This window comes from Temnothorax curvispinosus, unplaced genomic scaffold (genome assembly GCF_003070985.1).
Source record: "Temnothorax curvispinosus isolate PA1 unplaced genomic scaffold, ASM307098v1 QBEX01014079.1, whole genome shotgun sequence".
Lineage (NCBI taxonomy): Eukaryota > Metazoa > Arthropoda > Insecta > Hymenoptera > Formicidae > Temnothorax > Temnothorax curvispinosus.
Window position 1 is genome coordinate 495906 of NW_020223859.1, and position 18011 is coordinate 513916.

Genomic DNA, 18011 nt, shown 5'->3' on the forward strand with positions numbered 1-18011 from the left:
ATTAAAAAATAATAAAGAAATCTGTTAAAATAATTTTAAATAATTCATAAATCATTAAAGAACAAGTAATGAAAAATATGTATTACTCTATGTCTATGAAGATACAATACAGGGGTTATAATTCATACATTAAAAAGTTATGAAACAGATGTGTTATAAGAGAGCATTTATTGAAAATATTTAAAAGCTAGAATAAATCCGCAACAGTATAAAAAATTATGAGAATAATTTGTCGTTGATATGCAGATCGCGTTTTCGTGAAAATTTTAACGCCTTGATTAATAATAAAAGTCGTGGGTATATCGTAAAGAAAGTAATTTAAGAAAATAATATCGGAAATATTCATAATTGTATTAGTAGTATATTTATAAGATTAATGTATTTTGTCATACGAATGGTAAAAATGATACACAGCTATGATTGCTCTGGTGCATCGAATTATCTTCTGTCTAGAGGTTTCGATGCATTCGAGATTCTATCAACAAATACATCAAGGGTTACGAAACATCATCTATGATCTAAGTTTTATTTAGATTATTAATAGATATTGTTATACTGTTTTATGAGTCTTTAGGATACTGAATCGTGTTCAGTTCCACGACATTCTCGTCATGTAGAGATCGTTAATGATTTGCTCTAAGGAGGCTAAAAGTAATATTTATCTCGGATGTGTATGAAATATGTTAACAGTTTTTTTTTTAGAAAAGCTGACACGAGGAAAATAAATATTCAACTCCCGTTATGTCCATTCCTTCATCTTCTAAAGTTTTCACAACCTATGGGTGTGTGCGCAAGACTTGGAGAAGGGTTTACAATTTTTCCCTTTATATCTCATGTATAGATAGATTGTTTCAAATCACGTATTAACAAGTCAGTATATTAAGCTACTGCCAGAAATATAATTTTTTGTTATAATCGAATCCCTTATACCTGATATACGTAAGTAAACACCCTGGAAATGTCCATACCGAAATGTCTCACGTAAAGACCTCTCCCAAAGATATTTCCAACGATATGGACATATTTTGAACCGTATTTATGATATCCGAATCCTGTTTCACGTAGGAAACTCGGGAAACTGTCTAAACGGATTTTACTAATGGACGAGCAATAAAGTTTCATTTCCTTTCTCGTCCAAAGGACTTGCGAGTTGCCAAGTATATAATATTTAAAACTAGATCTTAAGTTATTCGTACATATATACACGTGTACAAAAATTTGTCATACGCTTAGATTGAGTAACTTTAATTTAAGCGTAGCATGTGTACGCGATCAGCACTGAGAACTAGATAAAACGTGGCATTGCCTGACAGCGAATGAAAAACGTTCGAGCAAAAGTAAGGCGATATAGTACGACTATTTAGTTAAAAGATTATGTTTTTTTATGTAATATATATAAATAAATAATGGCAATAAATATGTATATTTACAGAATTGAATATACCTGGAATATACGATTAATTCCTAATTATAATTTATTCTGTATATAAAAATACATCAACTGCTTTTATTGGTTAATTAAATAACTAAATAGAGAGAGATTTGTATGAGATTAATTAAATAAATGGCCATTGAAATGCGCAACTTTTAGAACACCTTGCGTATTACTATATTGCATATCTTATACACTAAATACATAAATCACGCTGCAAATATAAACTAATGACTGCACACACGATATATAACTTATTACTTTCATATATAACTTTCACATATAAATTATTGAATTGTTTAATTTTCTTTTCGCATTTTTAATACGTTTTTTGAGCAATACTGTATTGATCGTAGTAACAATAATATGACAAATGCGATAAAGACTCAATGACTTTATCATTCATCACCTTTTTGAGCGTTGCTTAACATTCATATAACTGCACGTGAAACAAAGCAAACCTCATCTCATAACCAAACTGCGTAATTTATTATTTTCTGTTTTACATGATATCAGTATAATATTTTGGCACTTCAGATTTTCGCAACTTAAGAAAAACCTATTAAAGTAAACTTTAAATAATTAAATACTTATATATGTAATTGAAAATTTGTCAGTTTGGTATAATACATTTGTCTGCCAATATCTTCATTATTTATTATTTTAATTATTTAATATTTAATTCGTCAATTGCAATAGAGAATAATACTTTCACATTTTATAATTTTATTTTATTTGTTTACCTGACATATAAAATTTTATATAAGATTCTATCTATTTTTAAAAAATTTAGATGGGTAACAAGTATAAATATGAATAATAATATTAACAATAACATTATTAACATTGCTTAAATGCTATATTGTAGATAACATAGACTATTTTCGCAAAATTTCAGCTTTATTATTACCTAGTCGCATTTTGAGCAACCATACGTTGTTATACGAGAATCCCAAATCCCGAAAGAAAAAGAAAACAGAGAGAAACTAAATACAAACATGTAGATAAGTAATAAACGCAGAAACAGGTTTGATTATCTTTGACTAAATTTTCGGCGTATCGCCTATGTTTATGCCTATAAAGGCCTGAGCATAAGTTTCATTATGACGAAGCACAACTCTATGAAGACCGTAATATGTAGTGAACGAAGGTGACACGAGTATTGCAACATTATCGTAAGATAATACCGCTGGCGTTAGGAAAACGTAGTTTTACATAAAGTCGTGCTTGCGACACTCGATAGCCTCTACGAAACCTGAAGATTCGCAATTTCGAAGACCAGTTTACATAAAGTTCCCTTTCTGGTCTCCTTGTAAAAGGTATTCCACTACGTGTGCTCGATCCGCTCGAAATTCTGCATACACATAAATATACGTACAAAAAATACTGTCAGTTAATGGCCAAAGGTATTTGAAATAGTACAAATGACTTCCACCCGTTTACCACTAATATTTTGTCTTGGCAAAGTATTGACACCCAAAACTAATTTCTTTTTCTCTACACGATCGCAGAGAATTCATCCTGTGGAAATATTGACCTCCAACGACGTTTCAACGATATAGTAGAAAATCTCGTAAACCGGTTTCGAAGAAGAGGTCCTTCTTCCAACATCAAGATATATCAGATCACCAAAACTCGTGACAGATATCTCTATGAGTAGAAGCACGTTCTCGAAGGTTTCTTCGTCGCGCCATTCTGTTCGACGTTAGAAAACGCCATGGACTTTTTGGCCCTTGCCGAAAAGGGCCTGAGACGTATAAAGAGGTAAGCGGACAACACACACGAGGAAAGTAGAACGGCAAGTAGGACAATGAGAGTAATCGCGAATCCAGGAGTGGTCATGCAGATCATGGTCGAGCTACCCGTGTTCTCGTGACGTTGTGGAAATACCATCGTTGGTCCATTCATCTCGCCGTTGTTGTTGTTGTTGTTGTTGCTCTCGTCGATGGAGAAGGTCAGGTCACCGGTCGAGACGACACGGATAATTCGATTTACACCTACGGCCTTTTGTGGATTGTGCACGATCTCTCGGGATTTCCTTCTTCTTTCGTCTCGGGGTCGTCCAGCCGCTGCCTGTAAATAGGCCTCCAACGGCAGCGGGATCGGAGGCGGAAGACCGTATCCGACGTCAGGGTGCCCATTCGTCGGCGAGTGATGATGGTGATTCTCCAGGAGACTCTGATTCTCCAAAAGCGGCGACGATTCCGAGCACTGTTCCGGACATTGGTATCGGCATATCTGTATGGTACACTGGAAGTGAACCTCCATAGAGTCTGGAAACTTGAACGCCTGGAAATGGGCGTAGGACAGCACTGACGCCGAAGCGCCGAAATTCTTGATTTTTGTGAATCTAGACATCAATTTCGGCCGGGTGATACAGCCTCGCTGATCTACCAATTGTATCGGCGCGCGTTTGCCGTCGTGGGCCATGCAGTTTCTCACAAGCATGTCGAACTTGGAATCGTCGTCCTTGATCGCGAGTACCATCGTCATAGTCTGGCCGATCTTGACCAATCCCGAAACCTCGGAAGCCCACGGTCCCTTGCCAACTTGGATCTGCATCCAGCAGCCGACGTTATCACCGGCGAAGTCCGCGCGAACTACGTCCAGCATGTCGACGGGAAATGGGCGGAAAGTGACCGACTTCTCGTACAGATCGTGCCAAGTGCACCGCAGTTTACGCGCCTGATCCCAGACCTCTTGCACTTGAGGATCGTACTGCACCACTATGATATTTTCAAAGAACGTCCCGGAGCCAGACTCGGCGCCGTAGCCGTACAATCCATTCTCCGTATTGCCGGCCGTCCCGCACGCGTGTATGCTGATTTCGAAGTTGACGGACGTGCGGCCAAGTCCCGCAGGTAGATGTACGCAATTAATGTTGCTGTAGTGGCCCTTACTGAAGACTATACCGTAGAACGGCTTATCGAAGCCCAAGTAAACCTTCATCAGACTTTTCTCGCATTTCACGTCCAGCGACACAATCTTTGGCATATCGGGCGTCGGCGCTGGCCAAGGTTCGACGCCGACCGCGGTGCTAACGCCACCGCCAGTGGTATAGATCTTATCCATAGCTTCCGCGTGCGCTTTAGAAGACGGCAATGGTGGTGGTGGTCCATGATAGGCGACGTTATGCGGACGCGGCAAACTTAACGCACCTCGACCCGGTGGTAGCAGAGGATGACCTCGAAGACCACCCGATTTATAGTGATTCCCTCCCGCATCCTTATCCGCTATGGAATCCAATGCCAATTGATCGGAATTAATTAATTCGTTATCCTGGTGATTCAGTGCCGAATTCTCGTTTCGATTATCTTCTCCCGGAATTGCCTCCACAACCTCGACTTCTTCGGCTCGAGCCAGCTGTAAAGACAGCACCAATAATCGCGTGTTGATGTGATAAATAGATGCAATCCTCGTATGTGTGTGTGATGTACATCACACACATCTCCGGTTTTAAACAAAATTTTATAAAAAGTGAATTTTAAAAAATAATGGGTGATTGGTTCAAATCTGCGCCACGGGTGATGTTATCATGGAGTTTACAGAAATTTGTTAAATTCTTGCGAAACTAGTCATGTATTTATGATATTTCTTTCGACAGAGAATCTTCGTTTCTCTGTCTTTCTCTTCGAATCATTAATTATAATAATTATTTATGTCACTCTTGATCCAACGTATCCAATGAGGCTACATCACCATACCGAGATCTCATTCGAATTTTATTGTTGACACTGATTGTGAGCGCTCCGATGTATACATACATACGTACGAACGTCGTTTCGGATAATAATTTTTATACATTTATCGAAAAAAAGAAAAAAAACGGTCATACAACGGTATCCGTTTCTCACGCGCTCACGCGGGAAACCTAAGTATGTCAAGCTCGACAGAATCGCGGTGCACCGAGAAATGCGGTACGGGCTCGATCGTTCGATTATCCGATCGGACAAATGGAGCGATCGTCGAAAGAGTTATTTCCGGTGACGCGACAGCCGAGGGCAACGCGGCATGGACTGTTCGGATGACGGCGAGTCGCCGGCGGCGACGAACCTGTTCGGAGTATTCAACGAATGTGGAGTTCGAGGATTCGAAGAGAGACGGTGGGGACGTGGAGATAAGGGGGTTGCGAGGTAGGAAGCCCGCGGAATAGGAGCATCGAGTCGGTGTGTATAGAACCGTACGCGTTATAGTGGTCGATTGCGTCACGCGTGACCTTAGGGCATAACGGACCACCCGTGTCTTTAGCCGCGGGTCAATCGGCCAGTTTCGCGCACATGTTCGGCGGCTCTCCTTCTCATTCTCACCCCTACCGCCCGGCCCGTCTGTTTACTCGTCCTGTCATGGATTTTCAATGTGCGCGCGTCCCATAATTCGACCAAGGCCTACTGAGTCACTTGCGCGGGTTTCGCGCCATCGGCATCGCACCGATCTCGACTCTGGCGATTTTCGAACAAGATGCGACAACTGGCGGTACCATGTTACCATGTTACCATTTTATATCAAATATGTTTTGTCCAACACCACTCGGCGTCTTTGATCGTAACGGTTTGACGTCGGTAGTCGTTTACTATCAAAATCAGAAGAATAAAAATGACAAATGTATAAAACGCACGTAAGCAAACATTGAAATTTGTCACATTTCTTATTGCAAGAATATAAAGCATGTATAAGAGGTGGAAAGAGAAAAAAACACGCGGTTTTTTTGTTAAACTACGTACAGAAAGAATTAAGCAGATTTTAATATATAAGTACAGTATTGACATTGAAATGGTGTTGTTCCGTTATATTCGCATAATTCATAGAGATATCGGCGACGGACAAACGGAGCGATATCGACGATACGGTAACGACGATTTATTCGTCCCGCTCTATTACGAAAGTAAAGATAATCTTCGATCGAGAATTTAAGCGAAAATCGCGTTGAGCGAAAAATAAAGAGGATGCGGACACACGCATCGAAAATCGTGTCGGGGGCCATAGGAATGCAGGATGAAAAGGGTATACACCGAAGAAACTGTGTAGCGCGCGCGCTCACACGAAGAAACCGGTCGTTCCGCGCCCGGGATTTTTGCGCACCACCTTGTAAGAGAGCGGCCCGACGCGCGATGAAACGTTACTCGGGTCCTCGGTAGACAGTGGACAGTGAACGAGCCGGATCGAGCCGCTCCGCTCCGCGCACCATTTTGAGACATCGGGCCAGGCGAGTCGCCCTTAGCTCTGGGTCAGACTGGTCAGAGCACTGGGTAACGGCATTGCCCGGCCACGTGCGTACCCACCACGAGATATCTGGGTTATAATGTAGTAATTACCTACGCAGACGTACCGACCTACCCCTCGTACCGCGCCACGTCCGCGTACTCCGCGTCGCGCGTGTCCTCCGCGTTTCCCCGGTGCTGGTACTGCTGGTGTTCTCGCACCAGATGAGAATACCAATAATACCTGTACGCCTCATTCACCGTCTTTCTTTCGTCTCTGGAAACATTCGATCGACATATTTCGCTTCGAACGCCGTTACGACGATCTTCGACGAACAACATCGGAACGTGTATCGGCACGTTCGCGTTAACTCTTTCCGTATGACATACTCTTGTTGCAACGGTCATAGATCGAGAGAATCGAGATTCATTCATTCCAGAACACTTTTGAAGAACATAAAAGACGTATTCACTCACCCCCTTGAATAGGAGACAGGCTAGGATACAAATGCGTAACTGCATACCGCGTTAGTGTCCACGGTGGAACACTAGTGGTATCACTGAAAAAAATACCGATCACGTGTTAAATTTAAATTCAACCGTAAACATTAAATATACATTATAGCATAATTTGGCATTGCGAAAAACTCTTTGATAAAAAAAATACTTAATTTCTGAAATAATCTGCATAAAAGTAGTTAAATTAAATGGAATGATTGTGTCAACGCATATAATAACCTACCTGTAACGATATAATCGTACGATCGAGTAGTCGTGGAAGTTGAGAGACTGTCTCTCACAATTATATCGTAATATTACGGCCGGTCCTTTCTGTCGGCGTAACTACCGACTGCTCGCGACACGCCTGTGTGATCTGTAATTAGAGTTTTACAAAGTTTATAATTATAAGAATCTTTAGAGAAGCATCGATCGGGTGTAGTAAGCATCGTTCGTCATCGAAACTTTACAACGATCACATTAGGAGTGTTTACTATTAATCGCGCTTATTTCCGCTACCTTACGGTAAATGACGCATCTACGTCTAGCTATAATCTACGGGACAGCCTGTTGTCGAACTCGGGTTTCGCTCATTTCGCTCGTGTTTGATCGCCAATTATCAAGCAATATATGTTCGCCTCGCGCAACCACTAAGCCATCTGTCCCAAATTCCTCTTGAATGTCCGGGTTTTCGCTCCGTTACTTCGTTGTAAACGTGAAACCGCGGTCGCATCTATCGGAGTCGAATTCACTAAATTTGCATAGCACAAAAGCGCACATACAGAAGCCAACATATATATGTATAAGTTTCACGTGTAATCGTCAACATGTAAATCTCACGTGAGATAACAAATCAAAATGATTTTGTCACGTATATCTTTTATAATAGAGAAGAAAAAAGATGGGGATAGTAAGTATGCCTGCACTGACTCGTTATTCGTTACATGATCGCTTTGCCGCATATACACGGAACGAGAGTCAAATTCTGACTGCAACCTATTTTTAGAGAACAAAGTACTTAATTATAAAACAGGCAGTGTGCGTATATAAACGGAAAAAAAAAATAATTAAAACCTCATAACTAGTTTTATTCAAGTGTAATGAAATACTTGCCGAGGCTTTTGTCAGACGTAAATTGAGACGTAAACGGGGAAAACAGCCATGTAAATGGCGGGTAGGTAAAATGTCGCGAGTAGGTACTAATTTGTTTAATGATCGTGTCGATTTGAATGTCTCGCGCTTTAATGCTCTCTTACAAAGAACACGGAAGAAATATCTCCTCATCCAACCATTCTTTTTCACAGCATACATAATACACGCAATGTACATATGTAATGTATGTACATACGATAACATGTGTATTAAAGTTCTTTAATCTTATCATTTAAATCAAACCATTTAAATTTAACAAACAGCGCTCACACAGAATAAGAAAGCCGTTTTCTTCCGATGATTATTTAGCGAAATGTTCTCTCTAATTTTTAACATTAAGTGGGTCTCGATCATTTTGATCTTTAAACTATAAAAATCTATAAAGTTTAGTAACGTTCCGGTTTTAACGTTATAATGAAGAATGGCACGACCGCTTTCGCGCGCGCATGAAAGAGAAAAGCCAGAGACGATATGCAAGACGACTGTGCGGTAATGTGCAGTCAGTGTCCAAGTGGTATGCTTGACGTTTTATGAATGTAGGCAAGTAGGCTCCCGCCGATCAACGCTCGACCGCACGCGCGCGCACGTGGAGTCCAAGTCAAAAGAACCAACCGGTTAGCCGGGCGCGGCCGCCGGCTATTCGTCCAGTTTGCGCGAATTCAGTACTTTGTATGTACGATCGTAACATCTAAAATCGGAAAATTGGATAATCGATTTCTTGAAAATTTTCTCTTGTAAACTGTAAAGCCGTTTTTCTGGTGAATTATTGAGATTATTGAGAAACTGTTGAGAAAGAACAAAGATGTTGATATTCGAAAACAATCTGCAATCATACAATAGTTTTGATCTTTAAAAAAAATAAAAATATATATATTTAATATTGTAATTAACCAAAAATCAACAGTGTCGCAAATGTACGTGCCTCGACACGTGACTTTCGGAAGCAGTTTGGAGAGACAATCACGAGACAGCAAAAACCGCAAAGTCATTCGATCATATCATATATTATCTGTTATTCTGCTTTGCAATTCGTGTCACGATAAACCGCGACACCTGTTCTTCCTCTTACGAGTAGCTTGTACTCGAATAAAAATCACTGCCAGCTGTTTACACGTCTCCCATTTCACGTTAACCATGAATCGGGCATGCCGAAGATGTGGCATAGTGCCAAATACATATAACGGTTCCGTCGATGTTGTAATTCCGAAGTCGGGCACTCGCATAATCAGCAACCTAATAGCGACCTATATCGAACAAACATGGAGACTCTTTTCTGTTTCCTTGTCCCCCTTTCTCATTATCTTCTCTTCCATATAACGGACATCCAGAAAGACGTCCGTGTTGTAAATACATAGTATCCGCTAACATTCGAAAAGACAGACTAAACATACTGATGCATCGATGAATGTATGTTACTTGTTTCAGACTTTTTCATAGATTTCATATACGACCGCGACGTTCATCTAATATTTGTTTTTGTTTCCATTTTCTTTTTGAGGTCTCATCTCGCTAATTATTTCGCTCTAAAGATTCTACATAAAATCTCGACAGCATTCTGCATACAATCTCTCAGAATTAATATTTAATATATTCGCGATGTGAGCTAATCATACGTCGAAAAATCACCGTAATAATGATCTCCTTAATAAATTGAATAAATTGAACGCGGACCGTCGCGCTCAGATATATCCTATATCCGCTCGTGACAGCGCATCTATTAGCCATTACGCTATTGTATCAAAATAATAATGATATGTCGTAAATTTATGTGAGATCTATGATACTAATCTTATTTTGCAACACGGTTAGGTTTGCAATATGGTGATCAAATGTAACAAAGTAGTCCAACTCTATCGCTTCTCTCTACATTTGCGTTCTAGCAAAAGAGGACACGTATATCTATAATAAAAGGTTATGATAAAAGAAATCATGCGTTAATTTTTAATAAATAGATAAATATTAAATAAAAATTATACTCGATACAAATCTCAACGTAGAAACGTAATACGATTTATGATTTATGAATACTTGATCTTATATAAAAATTTTTAGACAAGAATACTGCAAAGTGACACACTTTTGAATCTTGGATAACAATATGTACCTTAAAGCCATTGGTTCTGCTACTATCAATACAGATCTACCTTTCTTATTCGGTAAACGCGCGCACGCGTAATTGTATATATCGTAAAAAATTCACAGTCCACTTTTTTTAATATGCACCACTTCGTTTGGTTACGCGCGCCGTTTGTGCAATGGTATACACGAAATTACACGCTTTTTAATTACCGTGCAATTTTAATTGACAAGATAGCAACCAATTGTGCAGCAATGTTTCTCTACCTGTGTTCTATACACGCGTGTCACATTAATATTATTAATTATTACTAATTTATATTTATATTTACACGATTATGATAATAAATGTGAAAAATCACATAATCACGATAACTTTAGAAGAATTCCTATCGATATTATAAAACAGGTCCGTTGGACCTGTTCAATATTGTTCCGCCGTAGCGCATAATCGCTAGAGTGGAAACGGTCACCACGTGGCTAACTACATACATATATCGTGCTGCATCTCCTACAGCGCGACGTATAATTTCTCTCAATGAGCCTGCGCCCCGACCGTTATTAACGCATTAACGAGGCGCGAAACGATGACGTGCGACTTGCCTCTAATAACTTAATCAGTGACGTAGCGCTAATTGGATTACGTCCTGTGCAACGTAGCTGGTCGTTAACCGCCGTACATACGTCCGCCAGACTCAAGAAACGCGTTTAACAGCCACGAATTATCTACATATAACGACGTTTTCACCGCGGTGCACACACAAGGCGCAAAGTCGTAGAGAGCCGTAGAATATTTGGGAACTAAAATAGTCAGGGTCGTCTGTCAGCAGCTAACAAAATACAAAATGCATGTTCGAAACAACGCGTTCTCATACAGATGATATTTTCGAGCACGTCTTCTCACCGCAAAAAAATTCTTTGTATCAGTATTAGCATCCAAGTATCAGTATCTATTTACGACAAATAGCTTTCTTTTTCCTTTTTTTTTAAATAAACGGCTCAAAGCAAATTAAATCAAACAGTCGAGCTTACAATAAGAATGATATAGATGCAGCGACTGAACATTCGGTCTAACTTGATATTGGTGACACGCGATGATATCTTACTTCTCTGAGCCGATACCCAAGCAAATCCGGATGCAAGTGTGGTCCCCAACGTGCACGATTCTCCTTCGGATGTCAAACGGTCAGAAGGAAGAAAGACGAACTGAACGAATCGCTGGGATCGCTAACATCGATCCAAGTATCGAATCGCTGTATAGCGCGTTAGGTCCCGCGTCCCGCTGCACAATCGCAACGCCCAATTCCGCACGCTCGCGCTCCAACGCAACGCTCCAAGCTCCAACGAGCGCGATTACTGAAGGTGAGATTGACAAACTCACTCGTATCGCTGGTAAAGTGTGACGTGCGGTATTCTCTCGAACGGGCTCTATAAGAGCCTTCGGAAGCTCCGTGCGAACGACTGATCACCTTGTGATGACTCCGCGATACTCCGCGATGCCCGCGCGACAGCTAGAGAAAGAGACGCGCGCGCCGGGACAACGTGCGGTCGCCGGTCTCAGAGGTGCACGCGAGAACTCGAAGAGTCGGAATAGGGTACACCTGTCCGATATACGGAGTATACTACAAACGCGCGTAGCGGCCCGCCCCCTGACCCAGACAGCCGGTACAGTTATATAGGTCCCTTGCGCGGAGCGGAGCGGAGCGGAGAATATCTCTCCTCGCTTCATTCTCGCTTCATTCTCGCTTCACGGCTTCATTCGCCGTCGTGAGTCTGCGAGTCTGCGAGTCTGCGACTCGATGAATGTTCGATGCCGATGCTTCTCTGTATATGTCTGTGAGAAGAAGCAAGAAAAAATGCGTGTCCCCGCGGACCCCGCGTGTACTTGGTGTCGACGACACCTATGCCCTATCGCTCAGGGCACATATGTGACATGGGGCACATATGTGACATGGGGCACATTGGCTACGTGATATTGCAATGGACTTTAATGAAGGCGTCGATAATTGGAATTTTGATGGGAAACCTAGATAATCTCTAACGATAACAACATCTCTCATTAGTTTTCTAGTATCGTTTGTTATCTAGCGTGCATATCTACATACATATACATTAAAAAAGCGTCGATGAAAAATAAAAGATCCACTTATTGTTAGTATGAAGTATCGCTATACTCTTTTTGTAATCTCTTTTTTTTTGCGTTTACACGTCGTGTTGAACGCAACGTTATAAATTGTGTATGAATGAATAACGTAATAACGTAACACCAACGTTACGTGACCAAAAATAAATTATGATATTAAATAATATAATGCTCGCCAATATGTGTGACACACACACACAAAATACACAAATATTCAAAATCTATCTATACTACCAACTCATTAAGTTACACATGTTCCACTATTTATCACGGCAACTTTCTCATTCTGAGAAGAAATCGACTATTTGTTAATTGTTTAATAACATTTTACTTTTTACTTAACATTTTGCTAATCAAACATGTCAGATAAATTATACTCATTAATTAATGGTATATAGAACAGTTGTACATAATTTTAAGTAAAGTGTCCTCAATCTGCAGTATTAGCGACATATTTTACATGAATAATTAAGAAAATGTACTTTCGTCAAAAAATATCATATATAATTGATGCAAGTAAATAATTATCTTTAAAATAATCATTAGTTATATAAAAAAAAAATCTAATTTAATATCATTTAATCGAAAAATCGACCAAGTCAAACGTGAACATTTTCAAATTTTTTATTATTGACGAATTCTCTTGTCAAATTGCAAATCAAATTTGATTATAAAGATGCCCAGTCTAATTATAAAATAATTTAGCTCTAAAAATAAGTTACTTTTATTGTCAATTAAAAATAGACGTAATAAAATATTAGGCAGGTTTTGTCTTATTGTCTCCAAACTGGATACACCATATAGTGGCCTCTGGCATTGCATTTCGAATGCATTTAAATACTAAAGATAATAACATTTAACGATTGGTGATAATTTATCAATCGATGGTTATATAAAAAGTACATTTGCCGACATGGCTTATAATAATGATTTTTGTTGTTAAACATTTGTGACACCGAATAAATACTAGATAACTGAAATCGTGGCTGAAATATATTGTATGTATATATATTTTGTTAAAGAAATGCGCGCAACTGTAGGTAAATTATCATGTCTATTAAACGATGTAGTAAAGATAGCGTTGACATACGTGTTCGTAACAAAAATAAACGGAATCAGTTCAGACTTAAAATTACGACATATTATAATAATAAATAGCAAAGTAACGATATAAAAATAGTATATAATAAATAATATAATATAATATTAAAATGGTATTATTATAACCATAATAATAAATAAATCATATTCTTTGTATGTATGCTAAAAAATATCTTGTTTAAATGACGGCTAAAAACATTAAAGTCTCTCAAAACGTTTTATAGTTTGTCCTACAAAATCATTGATATGTAAATTTATGTGTTAGACTACTTACAACACAGCTGATTGATATAGCATTTATGTATTCGTTCAATTTCATATTTGACATTTATAGTCTACATATGACATATATAGACATTTATATGCGAATTATGGATAGTTGACAAAGATTGAATATCAACAAAATATTCACGTCGATTACGGTCTACATCTACGATTATGTTCTCATTAACTACAGTACCGTTTGACTGGTTTCTTTCATAAAGCTGTACGAGGAGCACCGTGAAATATGAAAATTACAAATATACTACTCGTTACTTTATCTCTTCTGCTAGTAAGTGACATTTTTAAATATTTTATTTTTCTAAATTACTTTTAAAATTTTTCTCTAATATTGCAAAAATTAACGTTTTGTATATTTACTGTGTAAATTTGTTTTATTTTGTGTGTATGTTGGAGCACAAGCGGACATTAAACGAGATTGTCGTCAGCAAACGAATGTTTCTTGGGGTATGAATATTTTATATTACTCGCACATTGAGAAAAATGTATTTATTTTTCTTAATTGGCTTCTTTGATCCAGTATCCTTAAAGCAACTAAAGGCTGGTAATATTGAACAAACTGATATAAAATTAAAATGTTATTTGAGATGCTTTATGATAAAAATTGGTATTCTTAATGAGAATAACAATGTAGATGTTGAAAAAGCTCTGCGTCATCTCCCGCGCAATATGCAAGAGTCATCGAAAAGAATTCTTAATCGATGTAAATCGATTCGTAAGTCTCCTCATTATATTTAGTTACTTTCTCGTATAACAAGGTCAATCTATAATTATTGCAACATTTAAAATGTACATTTTATATTTTCTTTTCTTTTTATATAAAATGTAGCAGTTCAATATACCTATATACGTATATAGATTCGTAAACATATACCTACTAGCATATATTACGTAGGACATAATATGAGTATATCAAAAATTTGAAAAACAAAAATTGATTATATAGTCGATAATAAATTAATAGAAAAATTAATTTTTAGAAGCAGAGAATACTTGCGATAAAGCTTTTCAAATAGCTATATGCTACGTTAAAGCGCAACCTGAAGTACGTAAATTTTTTATATTTTATTTATAACATAAAGTTATTATCGTCATAATGTACTCTCTTTTATAACTCACGCAACAATTCTGTTTGCAGATCTTGAAAAGCATATCGTTTATTATTTAGAAATAAATTGTTTTGAGTTCAGATATATGTAAAGCGTTGCATCATGAAAAATATAAATAGGAATAGCAGCTTGGACTTACAGTAGCTGTATATATACGTAGAAACGCTATTTTACTGAAATTATGTCATTTGAAGAATATATTAAAGATAATTTTTCGTTTGCAATCTTCTAAAAGAAAATGTATAAAAATTGTTTAACATACATATTATTTCTTAAATATAGTATATTATACACACACACACACACACACACACACACACACACATATTATATATATATAAAATAAAATTAATTCTATAAATATGACACATTTTATATATTTACAAAAATTCTTTTAAAAAATGCCGGTAGAGAAAAAGATGAACGAAACCATGGTAACGCGTAATATTTGTTTGTAATTCACGTCACATATAAATTTTCAACACAATATACATTTTATCAAAATTTGAGAATTTTTCAGAATAAAAAATTTAAGACACTAAAAACTCATCATGTGTGATCATTGTGCGTAAGTAATATTTGTGTTATGTTACATGAAGCAATTTTTATCTCTCATACTATATTATAAACTTCTCTTGCATACTTTTTGATGTAGTATTATGTATATATATACTTGAACGTATAAAACAATGCCATGTGCAAATGGTTATATACATACATACATGTATGAAAAATATTCATGTTACCTTTTATAGAAAAATTACCAGTCAAAAAGGATATGCTGGGCAAGTGACCTGTCGATGCAAGTAAGTTTAAGTAAATATATAAATTTATAAATACGTTTATGTGTATATATAAATAACGTATGTGTTATGTATTATACATTATGTTTGAACAGTGGCGAGAAAAAGAACAGTGTGGCCAGTAAGGAAAAGGACTTCGCTGGATGTTGTAGCAAAAAGTAAAAATTGCGTGATAACCAGTTTAAAATTCGGAAAATTATTTAAACCTATATGGCCGCCTGGCTGCATAATAATGATGGCACAAGCATTGCAATATTCTTACAGTTTGAGATTTTGATAATTCAGTGATTGTAACTCGACTAAATATGTAGAGAAAAAAAGGTACACGGAGGATGTTGTGGTGCCAAATGTTGCTCGGGTACGAAGGAAGAGCATGGCGGATGTTGTAGCGATGCCACTACAGATCAAAAGAGCTGCTGCCCAGCAGGAAAGTAATCTACCAACGCAATGGTCCTACTTGATGACAAGGTTAAAAAGGCGGTCATATGGGCTATTTTAGATGAATTCACAAATTCACCTTTTTCATCATATTTACACACGTACACATAATAAATTCCTACTAGATGTTTATTCAGAGTTTCTCACAGTTTTGTCTTGTATTTAATGTCATGATTACTGTTGTTGTTATTACGTTTATTATTAATTAATATTTTAAACGTTATTACTGTATTTTTTATTAGAGCGAGAGAAGCAGCCGGCGGTTGCTGTATGTCTGGTTGTTGCAAACAAACTAAAAATGAAAAGAACGAGAGAGACTCGGCAGGTGCGGATTGTGCCTCGCAGGCGAAAGACACCGTTCATCCTCCAGGAGGATGCTGTGCCGAAAATCGGAAATAACTTTAAAAAAGATGATTGCATCGTAAATCCCAAGTCAAAAGATTTAAATACTTTCTGCCTATATTTCTGTTCTGCGCGCAATCTAAAATGTTTGGATAATAAAACTACTTAAATCTCTGTATATACCTCTATATATATATTTCGAATCTGTATATTTTATAGTCGATTCGTTGTTACAAAATCGTCGCCGCAAATCCGCAAATCCACAAATCCACAAATCGTGTATCAATTCTATTTAAATTATCATGCAAAATACGAGGCAATCCTGTTGTTCGTACCACAGTTTGATATATTGTAAATATTCTTTATACTCTTCAATCAATTGTCAATACAATCAGGCTTAATATAGATGCTAAAACTTAGTCGCAACAATTTGCAGATATATTCGTCTATTATGCATCCTATCCTATTAGGCTTTATTATGATATTACCGTAGAAAATTCATGACAATACGCTAAATTTTATGTACATCATTAATGATCGACAAATGTAGAAAATGTGTGACACAACACACATGTAATTAACTAAACGAATGAAAAAAAATTAGTGTAATTGTTTAAATATGGGTATAAAATTAATGTCAAGGATGATACGAGGTTTGATGATACTTTCTGGCAAAATTGCTAACGACTTGTTACGTAGAATGTGTCAAAGGATACAGATTATAATTATACATGTGTGTGTGCATGACCTGTTAAAGATAATAAATTTGAAAGAATATAGCATCGAGAAATGATTAAAAAATAATTAAAAGCTAAAAGAACCGTGGTTCCGTGACGTCATGACGTAAAGAAAAATCTACGTCATGTCTATCCGTATATATCCGTGAATATCCGTGAATATCCGTGAATATCTGTGAATATCCGTGACGCACGTGCAAGAAACAGGGTGCTTGAAGCAAAAGTTGATAAGGGCGAAAGTGCGTGTATGTGTGCGCGGGGATGATGCGGCTAGGCTTGACGCGGCTCGATGCGGCGCGCAAGCGCGACGGGTGCAGAGCTTTCGAGCCACGCGATGGTAGCAGTTGGCCTTCTAAAACCGCGAAACACGTCCCGCGTTCTCTCGAGGAAGAGTACCGCGAGGCTCCAATCCAAGCCACGCTGTTTCTACCGTTTATCGTGTACGTGCGCGTTTAGAGTAAGAATCCGAAGACATCCCCGATCGTCCATTTTGACCCTTCCTCGGTCAAGCTCCTTGCGTTCGCTCTCATTTGACACTGACATATCCGACACACTTACCAAATGACGGCAAATCACCAACAACACTGTCGTCGCCCGTCCTGTGCCTCGAACCTCGAACCTCGAACGTCGCGACATCGTGCATCGTGCATCGCGCATCGTGCATCGTGCATCGTGCATCGTGCATCGTGCATCGTGCATC

The 18011-nt window shown here is 37.9% G+C and overlaps 3 protein-coding genes across 7 annotated transcripts in view; 2 read left to right on the top strand and 1 right to left on the bottom strand.

Moving 5' to 3' along the window:
- Positions 1–2236: 2236 nt before the first annotated feature.
- LOC112464302 overlaps positions 2237–18011 on the bottom strand; it is a 44524-nt gene continuing 28749 nt past the window's right edge. The window contains exons 2-4 of the mRNA XM_025031219.1: positions 7373–7504; positions 7108–7190; positions 2237–4795 (exon numbers count right to left, since the gene is read on the bottom strand). Coding sequence (XP_024886987.1) covers positions 3083–4795; positions 7108–7152 — 1758 coding nt within the window. The 5' untranslated portion in view covers positions 7153–7190; positions 7373–7504 and the 3' untranslated portion in view covers positions 2237–3082. The remainder of the gene's footprint in view (positions 4796–7107; positions 7191–7372; positions 7505–18011) is intronic.
- LOC112464321 (general odorant-binding protein 83a-like) lies at positions 14109–15050 on the top strand. The gene is made up of 5 exons (XM_025031264.1): positions 14109–14136; positions 14255–14329; positions 14403–14597; positions 14863–14927; positions 15021–15050. The coding sequence occupies exons 1-5, from the start codon at positions 14109–14111 to the stop codon at positions 15048–15050; spliced, it is 393 nt and encodes a 130-aa protein (XP_024887032.1).
- The window catches only part of LOC112464303 (dopamine receptor 2-like), a 21408-nt gene continuing 21052 nt past the window's right edge, over positions 17656–18011 (top strand). For 3 of the 5 annotated variants that reach the window (XR_003041901.1, XM_025031220.1, XM_025031223.1), the window contains exon 1: positions 17656–17751. The gene's annotated coding sequence lies outside the window, so the exon portion shown is untranslated. Of the gene's footprint in view, positions 17769–18011 lie in introns of all 5 variants that reach the window. The other 2 variants (XM_025031222.1, XM_025031221.1) reach the window with 1 other exon arrangement.

Bases quoted from the DNA above. Each gene is read 5' to 3' on its own strand.
- LOC112464321 (XM_025031264.1), top strand. From the start codon at position 14,109: ATGAAAATTACAAATATACTACTCGTTA. The intron at 14,137-14,254 runs CTTTATCTCTTC...TGTGTAAATTTG, and splicing joins TACAAATATACTACTCGTTA to TTTTATTTTGTGTGTATGTT. The intron at 14,598-14,862 runs GTAAGTCTCCTC...ATTAATTTTTAG, and splicing joins TAATCGATGTAAATCGATTC to AAGCAGAGAATACTTGCGAT.